The following is a 27503-nucleotide window of genomic DNA, read 5'->3' as shown; positions in this document are numbered from 1 at the left end:
CGTTCAGTGGAGTCCATAGACCAAAGAACTAAATGATTTGCACCTTTTTAATCACAGGTGTTTCAATTTTTCGGTCATGATTTTGAATTTTTCGGTCATGATTTTGATTCCATCGAAACATCAATTCACTCAAGGTAGATAAGATATGTTTCATTATCTTATTCGCAAATATAGTGTGATGCTGCTCGCTTTAAGTTGTTCAATTATTAAGCAACAATTAACAGTGAGATTTGTTGACAACTTGCGATACCTATGGCATCACTTGTAATTAATCTAGAAGAAGGTCAAATTAGAGGCAAGGAAGATGAAGATTATTTGGGTAAAACTTATTATAGTTTTTTGGGTGTTCCCTACGCTAAAGCTCCTATTGGAGAATTGAGGTTTAAGGTAATATTCATGTTTTTGATTATTGTCGTAATTTATTATTAGTATAATTGGAATTATTTATAGTTGAAATAAATAGAATAAAACGTGAATTTGCTGTTTGCATTGATTCGTACGTACAAATTAATGTATTAGTCATAACTAAATAAGAATGTTTTCGAAGGAAAAAAGGAGAAAAGCGCTTCTATGGTATATTTTTTTTACTTTCCTTATCCTATAAGGAAAGTATTGTAATCGGCTGAAATTTGATCTAACTATATTTTTACATTTCTGCACGAATTAGACACCAAAAAGTTGGTTTGGGCCATTGGGTCGTGTGTGTGTGTGTTTGTGTGTCTGTCTGTCTGTAAACAGCATATCTCGAGAATGATAAGAGCTAGAAACTTGAAATGGGGTATGTAAGTTACTTGTGGGAAGGGAACGCAGCACGAAACAATTGGTAAAAATCGGTAGCAACGTTCGGCCGCAAAGACCAAAAATCGGCCGTAAAGGGGCCGCAAAATAATACGGTTGAAGATACAATAAATTCATGGGGATATAAATTATTTAGAATCATGAAATATATCTTATTAAACAGTAGTAAAATGTGATAAAATAGAAATGATAATGGGTGACGAACTAAAAAAAATTGGACCCCAGAACCCGCGACAACTATGATCTATTTCGGGTGTAATCCGGCATGTGGCACTAACGCAAACGTTAGGTTTGCTACTCGGATTTCCAACAATAAATTATTGTCGTAAGGATGTTTTCCAAATAGGTTGGATAAGGAAAGTCGTGTGATGTTCACACCAGATTTTTTAATTAACATTTTGACTAGGTGCGAATAATAGTACATTATGTTATTAGAAGTAAAAGTAAAATATACCTACTATTTTATCCGCAAACGAGAGTAAAGAACAACCCTATAAATAGGAAGTAAATGGATTATACAAGCTGTGTCAGAATTCGCGCCCCAGAGAAAAATTTCAAGTAAGATAAGATACCAGGAACATGTAAAAAATGTTTAAAAAATTCTATCCAATTTTTATCTAATTTTGACATTTATTTTTTAACATTTGACATGTGTTTATGTCTATTTAATGATACCCATAGTCTTGTATATGTTTTTTCATAATTATTTAGTAAAAGTACAAAAATTGTGCCAATAAAAGCCACAAATAACATTAAACAAAAATACAATTTAAGATACAGCTTCCTTTTTTCCTCTTCTAATAGCATGTAGCCAAAAATTTTAAAAATTATTTCTCCATCAGAAATAAATAGAGTCAAAGTGCTAAATTTAAACTCTCCTGTATGATTATACAGGAATTCCTGATTTGGAATTTAGGACGCTTTACAACTAATGAAATCAGAACAATGATTATAAACATCACGCGTCAGTATCGAAATTTGTGTTAAGATTTTCGAAAGTATTTATTTATTTAACTAGTGCAGTTAGTAGTGCAAAATGTCGAATTCTGATGATCCCAACTCCAAGCGTGGCGAGTGCGTTAATTTTAATGTTATCAAGTTCAATTTCGGACATGAAATTTATGTGAGTTCAAAAATGTCAATGTAAGCCACGCTTTATTGTCATTATGATTAGCGTTTGAAATGGAATTTCAAAATTTTGTTTGAATTTTACTTTTAGCGTTAATTTTCCGAAACAATAATGCCTGCAATATATGTTTTTGATTTGTTGTCATTTTTTCTCTAGCTGCTAGAATATAAATTACAACAACCGAAAGTGAGTTTAGTTGCATAAGGCCCGTTTCACATTTTTATGTCAATAGGATGACAAATTGTCCAAATTTTCGTGTCCGCAATTGTACGAGTAAATGTACCTACTTTGTTCCATTCATATAAATTTTAGTTTTATGTTATTTCAAAATCAATCACTTTTGTCCAAAAATCGAATATTTTTTATAGGCCCCTGTGCCGGTAGAACCCTGGAATCGTATTCTGGACACCACAAAAGAAGGACCAGCATGTCCGTCCCACCATATGATATTTACCAATTATGTTGGGTGTGAAGATAACTGTCTAAACCTAAATGTATTCACACCACAGGTAACATATCATATAACAACTTAATTTTTTTTTATCAATTACACTTCAGTTACCCGATGATGACAGTTCTGGGTCACTCAAACCAGTCATGGTTTGGATTCATGGGGGTGGTTTTTTAATGGGTTCAAACCATAAAGAATTATACGGACCTGATTATCTGATAACTGAAGATATTGTACTTGTTGCAATTAATTACCGATTAGGAGTTTTAGGTACGATGGGAATTTTAATCAGTAGGAAACTCTAAATAAGATTTTAGGATTTCTTAGTTTGGAAGATGCATCCTTGGAAGTTCCCGGAAACGCCGGATTSAAAGACATGGTTCTTGCACTTAAATGGGTTCAAAAAAATATCAAAAATTTTGGTGGGGATCCAAATAATGTTACCATTTTTGGTGAAAGTGCGGGTGGAGCTGCTGTTCATTTCTTGTATCTTTCTCCTAAAACTGAAGGACTGTTTCATAAAGCAATAGTTCACAGTGGAAGTGCCTTAAACCCATGGGCTCGGGGTTGTAGCAATGCTTTGGAAATTGCTAAAAATCTCGGGTATAAAGAAACAGACGAAAAAAAGATATTGGAATATTTGAAGTCTTTGCCAGCGAAAACAATTGTGGATGCACAAGCAAAAACTCCCGATGTTGGTTTTAAATATATTTCAAGTAAATTTAATTGATTTTCAATATTTTCAGCCGTTTAATGCTTCCACAATACGACCATTTGGACCAGTTGTTGAAAAATATGTTACAGACAGTTCTTTTTTAACTGAAGAGCCTATTGATATTATTAAATCTGGCCGATTTAATCATGTGCCATTAATTATGGGGTACACTTCTAGAGAAGGAATGCTTGTTGAACTTATTAAACTAGTGCAAAAAGACGCAAGGAGTCTTAATTTGGAAAACGAAATTTACTACGATTTAAATCTAGAAAAGGGATCAGAAACATCCCAAAAAATTGCAGCCTCCATTAAAGACAAATATTTTGACAATAAAGAACCTACAGAAAATGACTTGGACAAAGTGTTGAAAGTAATAAAAAAATCATCTTTATATTTATTGTTAAAAATTATTTATTTCAGCTCAAGACAGATAATATGTTTTTTCATGGAATTTACAGAAGTATCTATTGCCAAAAACAAACCAGTCGTAAACCCATTTATTTCTACAAAGTGACTCTAGATACACAGTTAAACATTCTTAAAAATATAGTTTCTTCCAATCACATTTACCTTTTAATGTCTTTATACTTTCTGGTTTTAAAATTTGGTAAAGGCATGATGAGCACAATGCTCTTAAGCTTGTCGAAAAAGCTTTCAGTAAAACCTATTCACGGCACATGTCATGGCGACGATCTCTTTTACATATTTTGCTCAATTTGGAATGGAAAACTTGAACCAAAAAGTGAAGAAGAGAAACATGTGCAGAAGTTTGTTAAGTTGTGGACGAATTTTGCAAAAACCGGAAATCCAACACCGAATAAAAATGACCAACTTTTAAATATTGAATGGAAACCTGTGACCAAAGAAGAAAATTTTTATCTTAAGATTGGTAAGGAACTAGAAGTCAAGTCAAATCCGGCAAGTGAAAGGATGAAATTTTGGGACGACATTTGCAACGTTTAGGTTTTTTTTTGTTGACGTGTTGTTTGTAACAAATATAAATGTACTAATAAAGAAATATCACAAACTTTCAATAAAAAAACCATTGATAATAATATTAATAACGAAAAATAATCCCCCCACTTACTAGTTAGTGGGAGATCAATTAAGCAACAACTGAATGTAATCATCACATCCTGGACCCAGACGAATTGTTTTGAATTTATATATTTTTTTGATAAAGAATCATTAACTTTTAAATAATCTTACTATCACTTGCGTCTCGACTCTTTGGCCTTATCAAGCAATATATATGTAGGTATCACTTTAAGAATTTATTTCATTGTACTCGTATCGCAATGGCAAATCCCGTTGTAACAATTAAAGAAGGACAAATTAAGGGAAGTATTGACAGTGATTACTTGGGCAAGCCTTACTACTACTTTCTTGGGATTCCCTACGGAAAAGCTCCAATTGGAGATTTACGATTTAAGGTAATTTTTGGCTTTTTGAGCAACTTGTGATAGCTTTTGCAGGCTCCTGTTCCAGTGGAACCTTGGAAAGGCATTCGAGATGCTACACAAGAAGGTCCAGAATGCCCCTCTCGCCATTTAATGCTTAAAACTTATGTGGGTAGTGAGGATAATTGTTTACACGTTAACGTTTACACTCCACAGGTAATACTCGTATTTGATCCATTTTCACTCATTTTTTCAAATTAAATTGTAGCTTCCTAATGATGGTAACAATAATCTGAAACCTGTTATGGTCTGGTTCCACGGTGGTGGCTTTCTATATGACACAAATAAACGCGAAATGTATGGTCCAGATTATTTAATAACTGAAGATGTTGTTATAGTTGCAGTGAGTTTTCGTTTAGGAGTCCTTGGTGCGTTTTGACTCTGTCTTAAAAATTTTATACAAAACTTTAGGATTTCTCAGCTTGGAAGACCCAACACTAGAAATTCCCGGAAACGCCGGATTAAAAGACATGGTTTTGGCTCTTCAGTGGATACAAAACAACATTCAAAATTTTTGTGGAGACCCAAATAATGTGACAATTTTTGGCGAAAGTGCTGGTTCTGTTGCAGTTCATTACTTATACCTCTCCCCAAAAACCAAAGGATTATTCCACAAAGCAATCTGTCAAAGTGGGTGTGCATTAAATACTTGGGGAGTAGGAAGCACTAATGGTTTAATAATTGCAAAACACCTACACTACAATGAAATGAACGAAAGAAAAATTTTGGAGTATTTGAAAACTTTGTCACCACAAAAACTCATCAAAGCACAACACAGATACGAAGATGTATGTACAACAAATAGGTTTTTTTTTAAACTTTTTTTTGATTTTCAGACATTTGTTGCATGTAAAGTACAAAAATTTGGACCAGTTGTTGAAAAATATGTAACCGATTCGGCTTTCTTAACCGAGGAACCGCTCGAAATTATAAAATCAGGAAAATTCAATCACGTGCCTCTGATAATAGGAACAACTTCAAGAGAGGGAATCCTTACGGAAGCTGCTAGGAAGTTACTAGGAAAAGATATAATAGGTTCGAGTCTAGAAGACGAAATCCATTATCGGTTAAATGTGAAAAGAGGTTCAGAAACGTCGAAACGAATTGCCCACAAAATAAAGAAATTTTATTACGGCGAAGAAGAAATAAATGCGGAAAAATATTACTTGGTACTGAACAAAAACACAACAAACAAATATAAATAAATTTGATTTCAGCTTAAAACCGACAACATGTTCCTCCACGCCGCATACAAGACAGTCAATTATCAAAAACAAACCAGTCAAGCCCTGATTTACTTTTACGAAATGTCTCTTGACACTCCTTTAAGTCTTTTCAAAAGCTTGTGCACCCCGAAACTGTTTTACCCAACTCTGATTTTCTATCTTTTGGCGTACCTAACACGCGATAGTATATTCAACACATTTTTTTTGCGACTGGCAAGTCTTATGCCGAGAAAAGTCCTAAATGGAGCATCCCATGGCGACGATTTGAGCTACCTTTTCACGAACGTTTTGAGCGAAAAAGTCAAGCCTGGAAGTGACGAGGAAATTTATGTAAAAAGGTTTATAAAATTATGGGCGAATTTTGCAAGAACTGGAAATCCGACACCAGATAAAAATGACCAGCTTTTAAACGTTGAATGGAAACCGGTGACCAAAGACGAAAATTTTTTGCTGGATATAGGGACTCGACTCGAATTAAAAACAAATCCGTATGGTGAAAGAATGGCATTTTGGGATAGCATTTATAATTTTTTACCGTGAATAAAGTATTTTGTACAAGAAATAAGTTTAATTTATTTTCTTGTTGTCATAGGAACGAGTTGATTAAGTTAAAAACTATGAAATAAATTGCTATTTATCTTATTGTCTGGTTAAAAATCAAAGTCATATTTTGACTAAAGCTTCACTTTTTTGGAAAGAGTACATTTGTTCAAATAACTAGACAAATTTAGAAGGAATTTGTTTGCAAATCTACACGTACAGTTTTTGCTGCAATCAACTAACATTTTTTATTTGGTCCTTGGTTTAGTACTCTCCCAACCCATTAAAGCAATTTTGTATTTGGTGAAAAAATCAGGCTTTCGCTGGAATGAAATACACAGTACTGATATGTATTTCTGAAAGGGATTTCAGTTTTTTTACAGCTTTTTGATATTACTGTACTTATATCTGTTGTAGGAGAACTTTTCCAAATGAATGTCAAGAGCAATTATACAGGATGTAATAAAAAGACAAAGAATAACCTGAGATTCTCCAGGACCATAATAAAGCGATTTAACACAACTTAAAAAGTTTGACGACGCCAATGAAAATATGATTTTTTTGTGTAAATTAATAATAAATACATTATTGTTAAATAACATAAACATAGACAATTACATAAAGATACTAAAACCTAATTTTTTTTATTAAAATTTTAAAAAGAATAACAAATGACCAAAATGACACTTCAACTTAAATAATTTTTTTACTAAAACCAAGGCAACACAAAAATTGTTTAGAAATAATGTACCTTTCAAATAAAAAAAGAATTACGCCACTCGGATTACGTATAACAAAAATATGGCTTAACTAGCACGTAGATTTTCGATATAAATTTTTGTTGTTTTTCAAAGAAGAAATGTGAAGGTAGTCTGTTTATCTATTTTTTTTCTTGATTCGTCAACTCAAAACAACGCAGGAGCAGAGAGTATATTTTTAAGCAAATGACCAAAAAGTACGTTACAAACGCTTACAGCCCATTTCACCTCGGATTTTCTAAAAGTGTCTTCTTGGTGCACTTTTACACCCTCAAAAGTCAAAATTCTAAATTTCATGTTTATGTTTTCGTTTAAATGTTTGTACCCGTTTAAATGTTTCACCCCGTTATAGGATGGTTTTTGGAAAGTGCCTGATTAGTGCACTTCTACATTCCCTAAGAAAAATATTTTCCAAATTTCATGTTTCGATCTTCGTTTATTAATCATTTCACCCTCTTATAAATATATTTTCAAAAAATTCTTTCTTGGAGAATCTCTACCTACGCCCTCTAAGAAATATGTTTCTGAAATTTTATGTTTTTGTCTTCAGTTCAATGTTACACCCCATTTCACCCCCTTAGAATTTCATTTTCAAGAAATCTTTTTTTAGCGGACCTCTAAGAAATATGTTTCCCAAAGTTTATGATTTTATCTTCGTTTAAATGTTTACACCCCATTTCACCCCCTTAAAGATTGGTTTTCGCTCTAAGGAACATATCTTCCAAATTTCAAGTTTTTATTTTCGTTTTAATGTGTACCCCTTTTTCTAAATGGGTGAATAAGTTTTTTTTTATTGTTATTTTTAAAAAACCTCGTCTTAGTGCACTCTCTAATGCTAAAGAACATATATTAAAAAAATTTTTGTTTCTATCTTCGTTTAAATATTTACACCGCATTTCACCCCTGTAGCAATTGATTTTCAAAAAATCCTTTCTTTGCGGACCTGTACACCTTCTAAGGAACATATCTGCCAAATTTCATGTTTCTATTTTCGTTTAAACGTATACACCCCGTTTTACCCCCTTTTCTAAGGGAGTAAATAAGTTTTTACTTATTATTTTTTTTAAATCACGTCTCTTAGTGCACCTTTACAACCGCTAAGGAACATATCTTCCCATTTTTTGTTTCTCTCTTCGTTTAAAAGTTTACACCCCATTTCATCACATTAGAAATTGATTTTTGAAAAATCCCTTCTTAGTGGACCTTTACGCTCTCTAAAAAACACATTTTCCAAATTTCATGTTTCTAGCTTCAGTGGCTTAGGCTATGCGTTATCAGTCACGAAACTCTTTTATATACAAGGTGATTCTTTTAGGGCCTACATTAGAAATTTTTTAACTTCTAATGCAGATAGGAATATGAAATTTTGTACACAACCCAAATCGACCAATCTAAATTCAATTAAAATATTTTCAAAATGGCTGAACTTCCGGAACTACGAGAAATTGGCGTCAACTTTGAAATTTTAAATGGTAACCACTTATTTTTATTGCATTTTTTAATTCTCCTCGCAAAACTGAGATTCTTTCCAGGCTCGAGGAGGCAATACTAGGTATTAATGGTTGCTTCCGAATGAAACAAAAGCTTAGGTATCTAAGATCCGCACTGAATTCGCTTTTTTGTTTCTTTTGAAAATCATTAAACTGTAGTTTAATTGTTGAAGTTTAAGTCGTAATTTTAGTTCAACTTAACGTTAACTAGTTAACTAATTAATTTTTGATGCATTTTTTTTAAACGTTATTTCAATAAAAAATCACTTTTCCCATGTTATGAGATAATTTTGCCGGTGAGTGTATAAAAAGCTTTCTTTTAAAATTTGTACAACGTAATTTGCACTAGTTCTGCTCTAAGGAAATTATTTATAGGTTTCAATCGTAAATAAAATACTGCGTAGGAAATCGAGTATAATTTTCTCGTTGGCTCACGGACAAACTAATAATAATATATAAAACCTATTAAATAAATTGTTTCGTATCACCAATGTGATTCGATTAAAATCAAAATCGTGTTTTACACCAAATGAAGCTTCACTTACTTAAAAACAGCGAACTTATTTCATTTTTAATTTTACATGTGTTATCACTATTTGCAAAATAGATTTAGAGGTCAATATGTTGCACCGGAAAAAGTAAATTAAGCAAAAATCACGTAAATTTTCCAGTAAACACTTTTCCAATTTATAAACCTGCTTGCAAACGTACATACACAATTTTTTACAAACAAGCATAGTTCATTATTTATTTTTTAGTTTAGTACCCTACCATACGCAGTATCACAAATACCGTAATGGACAATCCTGTTGTTTCACTTAAAGAAGGTCTAATAAAAGGGAAAATTGGAAAAGATCATTTTGATAATCCCTATTTCCACTTCTTGGGTGTTCCCTACGGGAAGGCTCCTATAGGAGAACTGCGATTTACGGTACTTCAATTTTTGCCAGTTTTGTGGTAATTCTTGTAGGCTCCTGTTCCAGTGGAACCTTGGAATGGTATCAAAGATGCAACCCAAGAAGGCCCAGTGTGTGCCTCACGTCATGTAATGTTTAAACGATATGTCGGAGCTGAGGATAATTGTCTACATGTCAATGTTTACACCCCACAAGTATTTTTTTTTCAATTTATCATATTTTTAATTTAAAATACAGCTCCCCAGTGATGGTAACAACACCCTTAAACCCGTCATGGTCTGGATCCATGGTGGTGGTTTTTTGCATGATTCAAATCGTCGTGAAATGTATGGCCCAGAATATTTAATAACCGAAGATGTTGTTATCGTTTCAGTCAATTATCGTCTTGGAGTCTTTGGTGTGTTGTTAGTTTTATCCCAAAGTTTTAACACAAAATTTCAGGCTTTCTCAGTTTGGAAAATCCAGCTCTTGAAGTGCCGGGAAATGCCGGATTGAAAGATATGGTTCTTGCACTTAAATGGGTTCAAAAAAATATCAAAAATTTTGGTGGAGATCCAAACAATGTGACAATTTTTGGCGAAAGTGCTGGTTCAGCTGCCGTTCATTATTTATACCTTTCCCCAAAAACCAAAGGATTGTTTCATAAAGCAATTTGTCAGAGTGGGTGTGCGTTAAACAGTTGGGCAATTGGGTGTACCAATGGTACCATAATTGCTGATTATCTTAATTTTAAAGAGAGAGATGAAGGAAAAATTTTGGAATATTTGAAAAGTTTGTCGCCACAAAAAATAGTTAAAGCATTGCATAGATACGACGACGTATGCAAAAAAAAGTTGTTTTGTGTTTTTATTAATTTAATTTAATTTTTTAGACATTTACTGCAAGTCGGATTCGACCATTTGGTCCAGTTGTTGAAAAATATGTCACTGATTCGGCTTTTTTAATGGAAGAACCGTTGGAAATCATTAAATCGAGGAAATTTAACAAAGTACCTCTAATAATAGGGAATAATTCAAGAGAAGGGATACTTGCCGAAGTTGCAAAAAAAGTATTCGGGGAAAATATAGTTGGTTGTAGTTTCGAAGATGAGATTTACTTCTACCTCAAACTAGAGAAAGGTTCGGAGGAATCCAAACGAATTGCTAATAAAATTAAAAATTTTTATTTTAACGGAGAGGACCGATCGGAAAACAATATTGAAAAATTTTATTTGGTAACAAAAAATATTTAAAAAATAGAAAAACAAACTCGATTTTAGCTCAAAACCGATAACATGTTCCTACACGGAACCTTCAAAACCGTAAATTACCAAAAAGAGCAAACCGAAGTACCCATTTATTTCTACGAAATGACCCTAGATCACCCTTTCAGTCTCTTCAAAAGCATGTGCACGCCTAAATTCTTCTATCCAACCATGTTTTTCTATTTTCTAGCTTACTTTGTAGGCCCAGGTCGACTAAACCAAATTTTTTTGAGGTTAGCAAATCTCATGCCGCGAAAAACCCTTACTGGGGCTTCTCATGCAGACGACTTGAGCTACATTTTCAAACCACTTTTGGCAGAAAAAGTCCGGTATGGAAGTGACGAAGAAATTTACATAAAACGGTTTATAAAATTATGGACGAATTTTGCAAAAAGTGGAAACCCAACTCCGAATACGAATGACCCTTTGTTGAATTATGTAGAGTGGAGGCCGGTGACAAAGGACCAAAACTGTATCCTAGATATCGGGACTCGACTAGAGATGAAAAATTACCCACATGTCGAAAGAATGCAATTTTGGGACAGTATTTACAGTTACTGAAAGTTTACAATAAAATATTACCCACAAAATCATGAGTTATTTTTCCGTTACCTCACATGTCAAGTAATAAATTTCATGTTGTTGAAGTATTTCACAAGAGTGAACAACTACGATGAAACGTGTGTTTTTTTCATACCAGTTCCTGGCAACTGTGACTTGTAAGTAGAAAAAAATTTTTCGTTTCCTAGTTTAAATATTGTAGCATCGCTAGCTGTTTTATCATCCGGGATTCATGAAGCCTGGACTTCGGTTTACATTCCTGTCTTGTTGAACGGTACCAACACGATAAAAATTACAAGTGTGGAAGGGTCATGGATCACAATGTCCATGAGTATTGGTGGATTAGTAGGCTGTCTTGTGTCTTGCCTTCTTATCAATAAAATTGGGCGCAAAAAAACTATACTATTGACATTTTGGCCCAATTTTTTATCTTCTGTGATTTTAGCGTTTGCCAATTCCGTTCCAATTTTTTGCACAGCTCGGATTCTATCGGGTGTTGCTTTTGGCATAGCGATTGGTGTCATACCTCACTATATTGGAGAAATTGCTGATCCAGAAATCAGAGGTTTTTTAGGCACACTTGTTACAATTTTTTCACTGTCAGGATTTCTATTTATCAATATTCTAGGTTCATATGTGTCGATCAAAACATCATCTTGGATTTCTTCAACCATTCCAGTTATTTTTTTATTGACTTTTATTTGGATGCCTGAAAGTCCGTATTATTTAATAATGATTGAAAAATGTGATGAGGCTGAAAAGACTTTGGCCAAATTGAAGGGTACACGCGATGTTTTTGACGAGTTTCAGAATCTAAAAGAGTCTCTTGTTACCCAAATTAAACAGAAGGCAAATGTGATTGAAATAGTAAGCCAAAAGTCGAACCGAAAAGCGTTATTTATTATTTTTATTTTACTAAATGGTAAACAAATGACTGGGATTACCTCTCTTGATGCTTACGCCCAGTTGATTTTCCAGAAAATTTTCATTCAATTATCACCATTATCTATAATTTTAATTTATTATCTAACTAGGTTATTTATGGCATTGTTGAGTTCTTTCGTATCTCAGAAAATCGGCCGTCGACCCCTACTTTTGATTTCTTTTTTTGGTTGCTCAATCACTTTATTTCTCCTCGCCTTTTACTTACATTTTCAGTCACAGAATATGATAAACACGAAATATTTTGCAGTTCTCCCAATTTTATTTCTTGAAGGTTTTGCAGTCTTTTATAGTTTTTTGACGCCTGTGCCTTTATCAATTTTGGGGGAACTTTTCCCAATGAATGCCAAAACTTTTGCCACAATTTTTTACGAAGGATATCTTTATGTTATCACACTTTTTGTTATCAAATTGTTTCAAGAATTGTCAGATCGTTACGGAATGGAAAAACCATTTTTTCTTTTTGCCACTTCAACCTTGATTCACACGATTTTAATTTACAAATTTGTTTTTGAAACCAAGGGGAAAACTTTATATGAAATACAAAAGTATCTCAATGAATAAAACATACAAATATGCAGGGTGTGTCAGAACTCGCGCCCCAGAGAAAAATTTCAAGTAAGATTAGATACTAGGAATATGGAAAAAATGTTTAAAAAATTCTGCCAAAAAATTTTGACATTAATTTTTTGACATTTGACATTTTTTTATGTCTATTTAATGATACTGATAATCTTGTATATGTTTTCTCATAATTATTTAGTAAAGATACACAACCTCTGTTAATAAAAGCTACAAATAACGGTAAACAGAGTTACAATTTAGGATACAGCTTCTTTATTTTTTCTTCTAACAGTCTATAGCAAAAGAATATGTAAAATTATTTTTACAACACAAATAAATAGAGTCAAAATACAAGATCTAAACTCTCATAACATGAAAGTTTATATTGATAGATTTTTTTAAATATTTTTTCCATGTTTTCTGGGGCGCACCCTGTATTATACATTTATTTCTATTTTTGTACCTAAATAACATACAGGTGCTCCAAAAGTCCGGAAACGATTTTATCCTGGCGAAACTATCAATTTTTTTGCCAAATAAATTTACAGGTGTGCAATGGCTATAAAAATGCTATTCAAAATTTTTAATACTAATTAATTGTTTATACTTAAGAGATAAACATCGTAACAATTTTTTTTTAATGGAAATCTACCACATTTTTTTTAGACAACGAGCTTGTGACAAGAATTGTTGCTGTGCAAAAATTTTTTTGTAAACCTTACACTTTTTTGTTAAATATGTTTGACCTACAAGTTATAATATTTTTTTTCTTGAATAAAAACTTTTTTTCTAAAATTCGTTAAACTTGCGAAAAATTATCTTATTACAACAAAATTGATATTATTTTATCTTGTTTTGCTCGATTTAGTTGGTTTTTGAATCACAAAAAGATTTTATCAAAACACGCTTAAAAATTACAAATATAAATCGAAAATACCTGTTTTTGATCAATATTTAGACAAAAATAAGCTGAAAATCCAGAAAATTCGCCGAAAAAATTAGTTAAGACCCATAAACCAACAAAAATCAGGCACATAAAATCAGTGCAATAAACTAGGAAAAGCTTTCAAAATCTTGTAAAAAAGCCAAACAAAAAACAAACGCTTAATTTTTTTCTGTTTTATTAAAGGTTTTTGGTTTCTAAAATTACACTATTTTTGCATTTTCAACCATTTTGCACGTTTTTCAATCAAAAACTGAATTATTTCGCGAATTTTTAAAAAAATATGTGAAAAAATTTGGTCGAAAACGACATTATCTTAGCTTAGCTTAGCCTTTTCGAGTGTTGTAGCATATTTTTCAGATGGAAACGCAATTATTATTAAAATTTTTGTTAAAACAACTCAAAAATTTACCAATTAATGACATTTCTGAAGTAATATTTAAAAAAAAAATTCTTTAAAACTTACGAAAAAATTATCTTATTACATCGAAATTGATAGTATTTTAGCTTGTTTTGACCGATTTAGTTGGTTCTTGAATCACAAGAAGATCGTATCAAAACACGCCTAAAAATTACAATAATAAATAAAAAACCGTTTTTATTTAAGAAAAAAATTATTAGTACGGTAATCTCAAAAGTTTAAACAATTAACTAAAATAAAAATATTTTGACATCTCCTTTGCAACCATTAAACATTTATTAAGTTATTTCCAAAAAAACTGGTAGTTTACTCAAAAAAATTCTTTAATTCTTGTAAGCCAAACATATTTTTAACAAAAAAGTGCGAGGTTTAAAAAAAATTGCACAGCATCAATTCCTGTAACAAGCTCGTTGTCTAAACAAAAAATTGTGGTAGGTTTCCATTTAAAAAAAATTGTTACTATGTTTATCTCGTAAGTATAAACAATTAATTAATAATCAATTTTTTTAATAACATTTTTATAGCCACTAAACACTACAAATTCATTTTCCAAAAAAAATTGATAGTTTCGCCAGAATAAAATCGTTTCCAGACTTTTGGACCATCCTGTATGTCGCTTGTGCAATATTATATTTATTGTGTGATCAAATTAATTTATGATCAAAGTCAACACTGAGAAACAAAATTTAAATCTCAGCTTTATTCAGAAAAATTTGTTCTGTCATCATTAATTTATCAAAGCATAATTCGATCTGTCGATTGTAACTTTAGTTTTAATGTTTTTTTGGCACTTGGCATTATTTTGAATTTGACAAATAGTGACAGTACACTTTTTTTGAATAAAGCAAATACTCGAGTTTTTTTTTCAGTGTGTACTTTGCCACCAAATTTATTTGGTCATACGATATAAGATAAGAAAAAAGTACAAAATTAAACAATTACGTACTTTGATTATTAAATTAAAATTATTTTACACATTGCATATTAACGGCCTTTTATACCATTTCTATTGTTTTCAGTGTAACAGAAGTATAAATTAATTACAAAAAATTAATTGAAACCTATTTTCCTAGGAAAAAACAGTATCTAAAGAAAGTTGAATTATTGCAGTTCTTATCAAAAATAACGCAAAAACAGAATTAAAAAAATGCTTAACTTTTGTCTCTACTTTGAAGAACAAATTAATGGCATTAAACGATGTTTCATTATTATCTTATTGTATTTGAATGTAAACTTTCAGCTAACATGTAAATTGTCTTGGCCAATAAAATACAGTACAAATTATCTATATTACGTACACATATCAACATACTAGAAAATTTAGCGTGAAATGTAAATAATAAACAAAAGTTATAAAATGTTGCGTTTTGCAATAATTTTTAAAAACTTTGTTCCTGCAAGTCACTATTTTATCAGATAAAGTAAACATTTTGAACCGGTGTTATCTTTAATCATCTCTCGACTGTGTCATGCCAGTTCCTGTTATCATTATTTTCCTAACCTTCGGTTTAAACGCCTGGTCTGCTTTCATCATGTCTGAACCAATCGTAACCATAGAGCAGGGGCAACTCCGGGGAAAAATTTCAACCAATATTGACAACAAAAATTTCTGTAGTTTTCAAGGCATTCCTTACGCCAAACCCCCGACTGGTCAGCTCCGGTTTAAGGTAAAATTTTCCGGTTTTTACTCCAGGCCTAACCAGATTTTTAAGGACCCGCAAGCACCGGAACCATGGACGGGAATCAAAGACGCGACAACGGAGGGAAACGCGTGTTATGCCAAACACATGCTTTTCTATAATGTAATCGGGTCGGAGGATTGCCTATATTTGAATGTTTACACTCCGGAAGTGTCTTCAAAACATTTAAAACCGGTGATGGTATGGATCCATGGAGGTGCTTTTAAGAGTGGTTCAAGCAATACGGATATATACGGGCCTGAGTATTTGCTAACTCAGGATGTTGTTGTGGTTACTTTTAACTACAGATTGGGAATTTTTGGATTTCTCAAATTGGAAGATACTACATTGGATGTTTCTGGGAACGCTGGTATGAAAGATATGGTAATGGCCTTGAAATGGGTGCAGAAAAATATTAGTAAATTCTCCGGGGATCCCAACAATGTTACCATTTTTGGCGAAAGTGCAGGAGCAGCTTCAGTACATTACCTTGTTTTGTCACCACTTGCTAAAGGTTTAGTTTAACTAAAACAAAAAAATATTTTTTTCTCAGGGCTTTTTCATAGAGCTATAGCACAAAGTGGAACTGCCTTAAATACTTTTGCAAGAGGGCGAAGTGATATTGTTTCTCATTTGTCGACCGAATTGAACACTAAAAATGAGAAAGAAATATTGCAAAAACTGGTGCAAATGCCAGCTGAAAAACTGTTTGAACTTTATGAAAAATTAGTAACAGTAAGCAAGTTTTCCTTTTGGTAAAATATTTATTACTTAATTAATTGTTTAAGATATGTGAAGGTTTGAACAATGGAGGTGGCAAACTACCCTTCGCTCCTGTTATTGAAAAGGCGTCACAAAATGCGTTCATAGCTGAAGAACCACTCAAAATTATAAAGTCAGGGAATTACAATCAAGTTCCTTTAATTTTTGGTTTTACTACAAGAGAAGGAATGTTGATTGAGCAAATGATAAAGCCGAGAAAACCTACCATGCCTCGAGATTTTGAAGCCGCAATACCTTACACTCTGGAGGATGAACGAGGTTCTGAAACTTCGAAACAAATTGCTAAGAAAATCAAAGATTTTTACTATGGGGAACCAAACTCCGAAGACAAATTAGACAATTTCTACATAGTATATCCAAATATTACCTTAAGTGTTCTAAAAGTAATTTTTTTTTTCAGATACATACTGATAATTATTTCTTGAGAGATATCATTTTTGCTGTTAAACACCATGCTGCAACTTCAAAATTTCCAGTTTATTTGTACCAGATGTCAGTCCAGTCTAGTTTGAATATCATGAAAAGACTTTCAAACATAACAGCACCAGGTAAAATAATTTTCATTAAACTTTTCATTTAACTTTTTAAATCAATCGGAGCAAAGTAAAATGAAAACTAAAGAATTTAAAATGGAGCAAAGTAAAATAAAAACTAAAGAATTTAAAATTGAATCTGTTAAAATTGGGCTCAGTACAGTTGGAGACAAAATACTTTGGTCTTTTTCTGACACTTCAATGTAACTCAAGCTTTAACGTTAAAATCAATGACAATTTCAAATTAATGACAGCTATTATATTTTCCTATCAAAAATATGAACAACTTGTCGACTATGATTGACAGTACCTAAAAATAAGGTTAACAATCCTAAAGCATGCTTTACAATTTAATGTCACTTAAGTGACATTGACGACCAAAGTATTTTGTCTCCAACTGTACTTGTAAGCTTCTTTTTTTTGAATAGAAGTGTACAACAAAAAGTAAGGTACAAATTGTTTGTCAAAATACTCACAAATCTCACAAGAGAAATCCCATAGAGGTCTCATTAAAAATTAGAACTAAACAGAGAAAAAACATTTTTGAAACTAAAGTCTAAAGTGATTGGTTTTTCCAAGGTTACATACAGTATAATAATGACCGATCTCAAACGGGCCAATCACATCATTGCATTAAATTTTTGAGTGAATCTAATCTAATTTTTCAAGTGTATTTCAGAAAGCCTAAGATATATTTCAGAAAACTTTAATTGTAATTTAGATTAGTCAATTGTATTTCAGAAAGTGTTAGTTATAATTCAGAGCTTGTCATTTGTAATTGAAAATTCGTCAATTGTAATTCAAAATTCGTTATTTTTATTAAAAAATTACATTACCAAAATTCCTTTGAAAATAAAATATCTTATTTATTTTGCAAAATGGCAAGTTTATGTAATTATTTAATTCTGAAAGTAAAATAACACGTGGTTATGTGTAACTTCATTTTGAGATAACAGTAAGTTACTCATCTGAATTACAATTGATATTTTCTGGATTACTTGTAACATGAAATTGAATTTATTTACTGTTCTGAATTACATGTAATGGTTTCTGAATTACACTTGAAAAAGGTGTAGAGTGATTGGTTTTTTACCTACATTATTTTAATGGCCCAATCACAATGTTTACAATTTTTACAATAATCCCTACGCAAATTTTTAGAGAGTGTGGTATTTTTACTAGCGGTTATCTTGAAAACTATTTAAGATAAAGGGTTTCCCAACGGAAACTTGTGGATTTAAATTCCAAATAACATGCGTAGTATTTAGAAATTCAACGATTTATTAACATAAACATAAAGTAAAAACCTCAAAATTATATGTGGAACAAGACATTTGTGGAACATGTGGAACAACATTTCGAATCTTTTTTTAAATTTTTAATAAATTTATCAAAGATATGCAAATTAATTTCGGCAAATGCCATCGAGGTGGAATTAAACGCAAAAATTGAGGATTTGAGGAAACTGATTGGTGGTCACGATTACGACTCTATGAATGAGAGTCTAAGGGGTGAGAAAAGCGTTTTTTTTGGAAAACATCAAAGAGTTGCGTCTCCAACTCCCAAGACCAAAAAACCAAAAAAAACACTCACAACAACTCTATGACGAAATTATATGAAGTGGTCGAAGCTATAGTTAATGATTTATTCAAATAAATAATGTGAAATTTAAATCCCCAAGTTCCTGTTGGGACACCCTTTACAAAAACCACAAAAAAACATCTTGTAGGAAGTACAAAATAAGCTGTTATTTTGTACATGACCAATTTTTCCTTAAAACTTACCGTTTTTTAAATTAATTTCGAAATAATTCTGTATTAAAATCTAGAAAAATTGAATGAAAATTAGCTCAAATTGAAAGAAAACTCTTATTGAAGCCAGGATTTGGTTGAAATACTTTGATTCAGGCTGATTCCCGGCTTAAAATTGAGCCAAATCGATTGAAAATATCACAAAATGCTTTATTTCAACCTTAAATTAAGATTGAAACAATTATTTTTATAACATACATTAGTTGTGGATTAATTATGTATTAAAAAGTATAAAACGGCATATTTTTAGTGCTTCCCCTAAAGCGAACTTAGCACGGGCTAGCAACTTTTCCTATATTTACTAACTAATCCAAATACATTCTTAAAGTCAAAAATTCTGGACAATCTTTAAACTGTTTTTATTTGTCAAAGGTGTCGCTCATGGTGATGACATTGGTTACCTGTTTAAAACCAAACTTTCACCAGACTTGAGTCCCGGATCTTTGGAAGAAATATCAGTGAGACGTTTTGTCAGATTTTGGACAAATTTTGCCAAAAATGGTAACCCAGATGAACCGCAATGGAAACCAGTAAAGATCAATGAACTCAACTACATCGATATTGGGGAGAATTTAAATGCCAGAGTTAATCCCGAGCCAGAAAGAATGAAATTCTGGGAAGAATTATACAAAAATAAGCCACTTTATGCAATTTAAAGTTTTGTTATTATCATTTGAAAAATTCTAATAAATAAATTATTCTATGTTATCACCAACCGATAAGCATTATTACACCTAATGACCCGAGTTTGAAAATAGTTACACATTGTGTAAGTTGACACCATGTCTAACCCAATTGTTACCATCGAACAGGGAAAACTTCTCGGCAAAATTTGTAGGAATATCAGTGGTGAAGAATTTTATAGTTACCAAGGGATTCCTTACGCACAAGCCCCCATAGGAACTTTGCGTTTCAAAGTAAATACCTACATTCAGGGTGAATATAAATTATGGAACCAAGCGATTTTTTTTTAAATCATTTGTCTTCAGAAAATAATAATTAATATAAATTAACGTAATATAAAAAATGAAATCGTATTTTGAAAACGAAATTTTGTCATGTTTTTGAGTTATGCGATTTTTTGAGTCAAAATTGCAATTTATGTAATTTTTTTTTAATTAAATATAAAGTAGATAGTTGTAATCTTTAGATCATAACGTTTATGAGAAAAATAGTTTTATAGTGGGTTGCTATTTAAAAAAATAATATTTTTGTAGAACTCAAAAACAAAACAAAAATTCGAAAAATTTTATTCTTGATAAAACATTACATCTTTAAAGTACTTTATCGTTCATCAATTAGTTTTCCAAAAAATTAATAGTTTAAACAAAAAACGTTTGGTTCCATACTTTTTATTCACCTGGTATAATTCTTTATCTATTTTTTTAACAAAATAAATAGGCACCACAACCACCCAAACCCTGGAAAGGCATTCGTGATGCCCTAAATGAGGGAAATAAATGCTACAGCAAAGACCTGCTTTTCAATCTCCCAGCTCAAGGTTCAGAGGATTGCTTATTTTTAAACATTTATACTCCCAAAAACGATAAAAATTTGAAACCTGTGATGGTTTGGATCCATGGTGGTGGATTTAAAACTGGATCAAGTAACACTGATTTGCACGGACCGGAGTATTTAATGACTGAAGATGTTGTTTTGGTCACTCTTAATTATCGACTAGGAATTTTGGGTTTTTTACGATTTGAAGATCAGTCTTTAGGTATTCCCGGAAATGCTGGTTTGAAAGACATGGTAATGGCATTGAAGTGGGTGCAAAAAAATATAAAACATTTTTCGGGGGATCCCGGCAATGTGACAATTTTTGGTGAAAGTGCTGGGGGGGCTGCTGTCCATTATCTCGTTTTGTCACCGTTAGCCAAAGGTGAGTTTAAATGTGCAAGAATTTGGTAAATGTGTGTCAGGACTGTTTCATAGGGCTATAGCCCAGAGTGGGTGTGCTTTAAATGGATTTGCCAGAGGAATTCGTGATACTTCAAAACAGTTAGCTTCAGCTTTAGGAATGGAAACAATAAACGAAAAAGAGATTTTGGAGCGTCTGTCGACTTTACCAGTTGATGAACTTTTGGAAATTTCAGAAAAAATAGCAAATGTTGGTTTGATTCATTCAGATTATTGTATTTCTAAATTAATTTTTTTTGTAGATATGGGGTTTGAAAAAAGTGTATGCTCCAGTCCTTGAGGATCCTTGCGAAGGAGCATTTATAACAGATGAACCAATCAAGATCATCAAATCTGGACATTATAATCATCTTCCCATGATTTTTGGGTACACAACTCGAGAAGGAATGATTGTTGAAATGATGAGGAAAAATGAAAAGCCAGGCATGCCGAATGATTTTGAAGAATTTGTACACCCATCATTAGCCGAACGTGGGTCCAATATTTCAAAAAACATAGCCAAAAAAATTAAAGATTTTTATTACGGAGAACCAAATTCGGAAAATAATTTAGACAATTTTTACTTGGTAAGATTTTTACATTTCTTATCCTACAAGAAAAGTATTGTAATCGGCTGAAATTTGAATGATAAGAGCTAGAAACTTGCAAATTGATATGTAAGTTACTTGTAGCAAGGGGACGTAGCACGAAACAATTGATAAAAATCGGTCGCACCGTTCGGCGGCAAAGAGCAAAAGACCAAAAAAATTATACCTTATTAAAAAAATATACAGGGTGAATATAAAGTACGGAACCAAGCGGTTTTATTTTGTATCATTTGCCTCTATAAAATAATAATTAATATAAATTAAAGTAATATAAAAAATGTGATCGTATTTTTAGAACGAAATTTTGTTTTATTTTTAAGTTATGCGATTTTTTTTGTCAAAATTGCAATTTATGTGAAAAAATTTTTTTGAAAAAATTAAATATAAAGCAGATAGTTGTAATCTTTAGAGTTTAGCTTTTATGAGAAAAATAATTTTATAGTGGGTTGCCATATTTTTTTTTTTTTTTTTGTAGAACTCAAAAATAAAAGGAAATTTCGAAAAATTTTATTCTTGTTAAATCATCACATTTTTATAGTACTTTATCACTCATGAATTAGTTTTTTTTTTAAATAAATAGTTTAAGCAAAAAAACGTTTGGTTCCATACTTTTTATTCACCTGGTATAACCTTATTAAACAGAAAAATGTGATAAAATAATAATAATAATGGGTACCGAACTAAAAAAACTGCACCCCAAACTCAAACCCGCGACAATTATGATCTATTTCGCGTGTAATCCAGCAGGTTACACTAAATTATTGTCGGTTATTAGATTGTTTTCCAAATAAGTAGGATAAGGAAAGTGTGATGTTCACACCAGATTTTCTTGTCTTGAAAACGATAAAAATAATATATTTCTAGATTCACACCGACACATATTTCTTGAGAGACATAATTTTTGCAATTCGTCAACATGCAGTCACGGCACAATTTCCAATTTATTATTATCGGATGTCCATAGAAACAAAATTGAACGTATTTAAAAGAATTGGAAATATCAGTGCTCCTGGTAAAAACACCAATTTAATTGTTAATGAGTACCGGAAAGTGTAATAAAATGTTCAAGGAGTGTGTCATGGAGATGACATTGGCTATTTATTCAAAACAAAATTATCTCCTGAATTAAAAGTTGGAAGTTTGGAAGAAATATCAATGAAGCGGTTTGTGAAAATCTGGACAAATTTTGCCAAAAGTGGAAATCCAAATTCAAATAATTCAGAATGGAAACCCATCAACAAGGAAGAAATTAATTTTATTGATATCGGAAAGAGTATAACAGCTAATATTAATCCAGAACATGAACGTATGAACTTTTGGGCTAATATTTATAACATGAATCCACTGTACGCAATTTAAATAAATTTTGAGACCATTTAGTGACAAATTATATTTAAAAAATACCTGTGATTTCGACGCATTAGGTTAATGCTCTACAACAAATACCAAATGGATGAAACGCACGTGTAATCGTTACATAATCAGTGGTAACGCAAGTTTTGTTGTAGTGACATCAATCACCAATTAAAATATTTTAGAAAAAGAAAAAAAAAAGGTATGTATGTCAAAAAAAAGCCCTTTCTTGAGAAACAAAACACTGATTTTGATTATATTGGATCAAAAATTATGCGAAAAATATATAATAATTTTTTTTTAAGTATTCTTTAGTGAAATCACGGAGAAACAAGGACAATCTCTAATCAGTCGAGTCGCCTTTAGATATGCAACTTATAATACAGATAAAATAGCTTCAAAATTTCTAATTTTGTTGGGAGTTACTGGTCATTTTGATCGATTTTTAGATTAATCTCAATGAGTAAAATTGGAAAAAGTTATTCTTTAAACAAGAAAAACATTTCAGTCTTTACAAGTTTGATCTTTGATGCTGTAATTTCTTTAGAAAATTCAATAAAAATCACACATCTCAAAACAGAACGATCTTTGGACTATCACTCATTCTGTTGTCAGAAAACATAAAATCCCAAATAAAAATGATAAGCCGATAAGAAAAATCGCCTTACACAGTGTGCGACTAATGAAATGAGTTGCATGATTATTCAGGGTCACGCAATAAACTTCGGAACCGTCGCATTAACCCATAGTTTTCATTTATTTCAGAGATGGGGCAACCTGTTGTTAAAGTATCAACCGGAAAACTGTGTGGTAAAGTAGGAAAAAATTTTAATAACGAAGCTTTCTTCTGTTTCCATGGAATACCATATGCTAAACCGCCAATAGGTCCGCTCAGATTCAAGGTGATTTTTATTTTGATTTAAACAGTTTAAAAAAAAATGTTTTAGGCACCACAACCGGCAGAACCTTGGTCAGGAATCCGCGATGCCACACAAGACGGGACTCCATGCATTTCTAGACACCCTGTATTAAAAAGTTTGATCGGCTCTGAAGACTGTCTAACACTCAATATTTACACTCGTGATGTAACTACTATTTAGAGAAAAACAGCAAAACAAAAAAATTTTTTAGTTACCCAAAGAAGGGAGTAATTTTTTGAAGCCAGTAATGGTATGGATTCACGGTGGTGGCTTTACTTCCGGTTCCGGAAGCTCGGAAATATACGGACCTGAATTCATAATGACTGAAGATGTAGTTCTAGTCACAATCAATTACAGAATTGGTATTATAGGTAACAAAATGCTCTTCGTTTTGCAAAAATTTTTTAAAATAAAACATTGAAGGTTTTCTCAGTCTAGAAGATCCAGATTTGGATGTGCCAGGCAATGCCGGGCTTAAAGACATGGTAATGGCCTTAAAATGGGTGCAGGAAAACATTGTACACTTTTGTGGCGACCCCAATAATGTAACAATATTCGGGGAAAGTGCCGGAGCTGCTGCTTCACATTACCTTATTTTATCCCCAATGGCCAAAGGCCTTTTCCATAAGGCAATTTTGCAAAGTGGTTGCGCTTTGAATATTTGGGCAAAAAGTCGGAGATATACAACAGAGTTGGGGCAAGTTTTAGGCATACAAACAACAGACGAAAGGAAGATTTTAACAGTTTTACAAAAACTTTCAATCGAGGAGTTGTATTTAGCTGCAGAAAAAATTCATGATGTAATTTGTCACAGTTTTAATTTTGTCAAAACTATCTTGGATATTTTAGCCATTTATTGCCTGTCTAGTCAGGCCACATGGGCCAGTCATTGAAAAGAAATCAGAAGGTGCTTTTTTGTGCGAAGATCCGATTGATTTACTGAAATCCGGGAGGTACAATCATGTACCAATAATGATAGGTTACACCACTAGAGAAGGGATTTTGTCTGAAGTTTTACAAAGACCTAAACCTTTTAAACCAATAACTGATTTTGAGCTTGCTGTTCCTAATTTTTTGAAGCTTCAAAGGGGTTCAGATATTTCAAAATTAGTAGCTAAAAATATTAAAGAATTTTATTATGGAAATGAAGAACCTACTGATAAAAACAAGGACAAATTTTATTTAGTAAGTTATTACGACACACCTTTAAAAACGAAAATTAATACAAATTATTATAGCTCGAGACTGATAATTTTTTCCTGAGAGAAATATGGCAAACTGTCAAGTACCATAACAAGACATCTTCAGTTCCTATTTATTTCTATAGAATGTCGATTGAGACTAGTCTAAATATGTTCAAAAATCTTTTCTCAATAACTGAGCCAGGTTTGATTTTGTATATTTTGAACGAAAAAATTGTAATGAAATTTCAGGTGTTTCGCATGCTGACGATTTGGGTTACTTGTTTACAAATTTGTTGACTCCTGATATAGAAGAAGGGAGTGACGAAGACATTGCTGTGAAAAGATTTGTTACACTTTGGACGAATTTTGCAAAGTATGGTGACCCCAATCCGAAAGAAAAAAATTCCCTTATTAACGTAAAATGGAAACCTGTGACCCAAAACGAAATGAACTTTTTGGATATTGGGACAAAACTGACCACTGGAGTTGATCCAGATTCTGACAGAATGGCTTTTTGGCAGAGAATTTTAAAAATTAATCCTAACAATAAATTGTAATACATTAACTGTTTTTTTCAATAAAGTACATGAGACAAAGTTCAAGTTCTTTGTTATCAACCGATGATAAAGCAATATATTCCAGTAAGTGCAAGGCTTTGCCATGGTTGTGATTCAAATAGAGAGTGGCAAAATAAGGGGTAAAATTGGTGTAGACGCTCGGGGGGAAAAGTTTTACAGTTTTCAAAATATACCATACGCTGCACCACCTATAGGCGAACTACGCTTCAAAGTAAAAATTTCCACTGTAAAAAAAATTGCACAATTGCGAAATTTTAGGCACCTCAACCCGTCCAGCCATGGCAAGACATAAAAAATTGCACCGAAGAAGGGAACGAAAGTATTTCACGACACTTTATGACAAGAAAATTCATAGGTTGTGAGGATTGTTTAAATTTGAATGTTTACACTCCTCAGGTACTTCATATTTTGTTGTGTCATTGTTTTCCAACTGATAAATCGTAGTTGCAAAAAAATGGAAAAAATCTACCAGTAATGTTTTATATTCACGGTGGTCTTTTTATGACCGGATCTAACAAAAGCGAACTTCATGGACCCGAATTTTTAATGACCGAAGACGTAATTTTGGTCACAATCAACTACAGATTAGGTATTTTGGGTTTTTTGAGTCTGGACGACTCCTCTCTTGGTATTCCCGGGAATGCGGGTTTTAAAGACATGGTGATGGCCTTGAAATGGGTGCAAAAAAACATACACCATTTTTCGGGTGATCCTAACAATGTTACAGTTTTTGGCGAAAGCGCCGGTGCTGTTGCTGCACACCTCCTAATGTTGTCTCCAATGACTAAAGGTGAAAAACTTCTTAATGTAAACTCCAACTTATAAATTTTTTAAGGGTTGTTGCATAAAGTTATAGCACAAAGCTCGAGTGCTTTAAATACCTGGGTTTTCGGCAAACGTTCGGCTAAATTAATTGCAAAAACTCTCGGATTTTCCAATTCAGGTGATCGAAAATTAGTCAAGTTTTTGCAAAATATGCCAGCTAAAGAATTGTTAAAAGCCCAAATAAAAATTGACAATGTAAGATTCAACATGTGTGTAGTATTTACTTATTTTCTATTTTGTTGCAAATTCAGAAAGATTTTCTGGAAAATGATTACCATTTTTTCGGAGCTGTTGTTGAAAGACCATCAAAGGAAGAGCCTTTTTTGACCGAGAGACCACTTGATATTATTTTGAAAGGGAATTATAACCACGTCCCGTTTATGATAGGATACAATGCCAGAGAAGGCATGGCTTTTGATAATATAATACCAAACAGAGCTCGAGAACCTTATTTGAAGAATATGGAACTGTCAGTACCATTTTCGCTCAATCTTCAAAGAGGAAGCAAAATATCTAAAGACGTTGCTGACAAAATTAAACGTTTTTATTTTGGTAATGTTGAACAAAATAGAGAAGAAAATGCAATACAGTACTATGACGTAAGTGGTTTCCAAAAAATTAATTAAGTTAAAAAAAAATTGTAGCTATGTACAGACACATGTTTTTTGAGAGACATTTATTTTTCTGTAAAATACCAATCAAGAACTTCAAAGAAACCGATATATTTTTACAAAATGACTCTTGAAACGGATCTAAATATTTTCAAAAAGTTGGCAGGAGTTACAGCACCTGGTAAAATTATTATTAAAAGTGTCTATCAAAATTTTGAAAGAAATTTTAGGTGTCTATCATGGTGACGAATTAGGTTACCTGTTTAAGACAATTTTTACACCTGAAATAGTGCCAGGTAGTGTAGAAGACATTTCCCAAAAGAAAATTACAAAATTGTGGACCAATTTTGCCCGTTTTGGCAATCCCACTCCTGAATGGAAACCTGTACAAGTTGACAAAATAAATTATCTAGAAATTGGGACAGAAATGAAGATGAAAGTCAATCCTGAACCCGAAAGAATGGCATTTTGGGATGAAATATTCAAAATTAATCCCATGCTTTCTAAACTTTAATTAAAATAATAAAAAATTTCTACAAGAAGTGTTTCATTTGAAATTTT

General features: G+C 32.1%; 6 protein-coding genes across 9 annotated transcripts; all 6 read left to right on the top strand.

The window, feature by feature from the left end:
* Positions 1–229: 229 nt before the first annotated feature.
* LOC123011581 (esterase B1-like) lies at positions 230–4222 on the top strand. Its single transcript, XM_044409084.1, has 6 exons — positions 230–387; positions 2296–2436; positions 2486–2648; positions 2696–3072; positions 3125–3463; positions 3514–4222. The coding sequence occupies exons 1-6, from the start codon at positions 253–255 to the stop codon at positions 4054–4056; spliced, it is 1698 nt and encodes a 565-aa protein (XP_044265019.1). The 5' UTR covers positions 230–252; the 3' UTR covers positions 4057–4222.
* Positions 4223–4277: 55 nt separating this feature from the next.
* Positions 4278–6341, top strand: LOC123011582 (esterase B1-like). The gene is made up of 6 exons (XM_044409085.1): positions 4278–4526; positions 4569–4709; positions 4762–4921; positions 4965–5341; positions 5390–5722; positions 5771–6341. The coding sequence occupies exons 1-6, from the start codon at positions 4392–4394 to the stop codon at positions 6317–6319; spliced, it is 1695 nt and encodes a 564-aa protein (XP_044265020.1). The 5' UTR covers positions 4278–4391; the 3' UTR covers positions 6320–6341.
* A 2874-nt stretch (positions 6342–9215) lies between these two features.
* LOC123012221 (juvenile hormone esterase-like) lies at positions 9216–11306 on the top strand. Of its 3 annotated transcripts, XM_044410105.1 has the most exons (7): positions 9216–9274; positions 9326–9498; positions 9538–9678; positions 9722–9881; positions 9926–10302; positions 10356–10697; positions 10743–11306. In XM_044410105.1, the coding sequence occupies exons 2-7, from the start codon at positions 9364–9366 to the stop codon at positions 11286–11288; spliced, it is 1701 nt and encodes a 566-aa protein (XP_044266040.1). In that variant the 5' UTR covers positions 9216–9274; positions 9326–9363; the 3' UTR covers positions 11289–11306. The 3 variants fall into 3 exon arrangements, with proteins under 3 accessions (XP_044266040.1, XP_044266039.1, XP_044266041.1); XM_044410104.1 differs by lacking the exon at positions 9216–9274 and having other exon boundaries at positions 9307–9498; XM_044410106.1 differs by lacking the exon at positions 9216–9274 and having other exon boundaries at positions 9356–9498; positions 9730–9881.
* Positions 11307–11400: 94 nt separating this feature from the next.
* Positions 11401–19679, top strand: LOC123011846 (juvenile hormone esterase-like). The gene is made up of 8 exons (XM_044409495.1): positions 11401–11446; positions 11491–11562; positions 15635–15825; positions 15871–16351; positions 16391–16572; positions 16626–16970; positions 17021–17168; positions 19337–19679. The coding sequence occupies exons 1-8, from the start codon at positions 11401–11403 to the stop codon at positions 19618–19620; spliced, it is 1749 nt and encodes a 582-aa protein (XP_044265430.1). The 3' UTR covers positions 19621–19679.
* Positions 19680–19743: 64 nt separating this feature from the next.
* LOC123011922 (juvenile hormone esterase-like) lies at positions 19744–25524 on the top strand. Its single transcript, XM_044409629.1, has 13 exons — positions 19744–19881; positions 20366–20846; positions 20887–21074; positions 21127–21450; positions 22336–22483; positions 22541–22824; positions 23574–23726; positions 23772–23909; positions 23956–24115; positions 24168–24544; positions 24594–24929; positions 24983–25130; positions 25178–25524. Exons 1-13 carry the CDS (start codon positions 19747–19749, stop codon positions 25483–25485), a joined length of 3180 nt encoding a protein of 1059 aa, XP_044265564.1. The 5' UTR covers positions 19744–19746; the 3' UTR covers positions 25486–25524.
* A 57-nt stretch (positions 25525–25581) lies between these two features.
* Positions 25582–27481, top strand: LOC123010825 (juvenile hormone esterase-like). 2 transcript variants are annotated; one of them, XM_044407971.1, is made up of 7 exons: positions 25582–25717; positions 25765–25902; positions 25951–26296; positions 26342–26526; positions 26583–26930; positions 26976–27123; positions 27173–27481. In XM_044407971.1, the coding sequence occupies exons 1-7, from the start codon at positions 25589–25591 to the stop codon at positions 27454–27456; spliced, it is 1578 nt and encodes a 525-aa protein (XP_044263906.1). In that variant the 5' UTR covers positions 25582–25588; the 3' UTR covers positions 27457–27481. The 2 variants fall into 2 exon arrangements, 1 of the variants encoding a protein (XP_044263906.1); XR_006413113.1 differs by having other exon boundaries at positions 25586–25717; positions 26986–27123; positions 27173–27315.
* The last annotated feature ends 22 nt before the right edge of the window (positions 27482–27503 follow it).

The sequence above is a fragment of the Tribolium madens genome, unplaced genomic scaffold, assembly GCF_015345945.1.
Source record: "Tribolium madens isolate multiple individuals breed KSU strain unplaced genomic scaffold, Tmad_KSU_1.1 Scaffold_91;HRSCAF=231;Tcas5.2_LG7, whole genome shotgun sequence".
Taxonomy (NCBI): Eukaryota; Metazoa; Arthropoda; class Insecta; order Coleoptera; family Tenebrionidae; genus Tribolium; species Tribolium madens.
The sequence above is the reverse complement of the archived record's forward strand: the minus strand, read 5'-3'. Positions and strand labels throughout refer to the sequence as shown.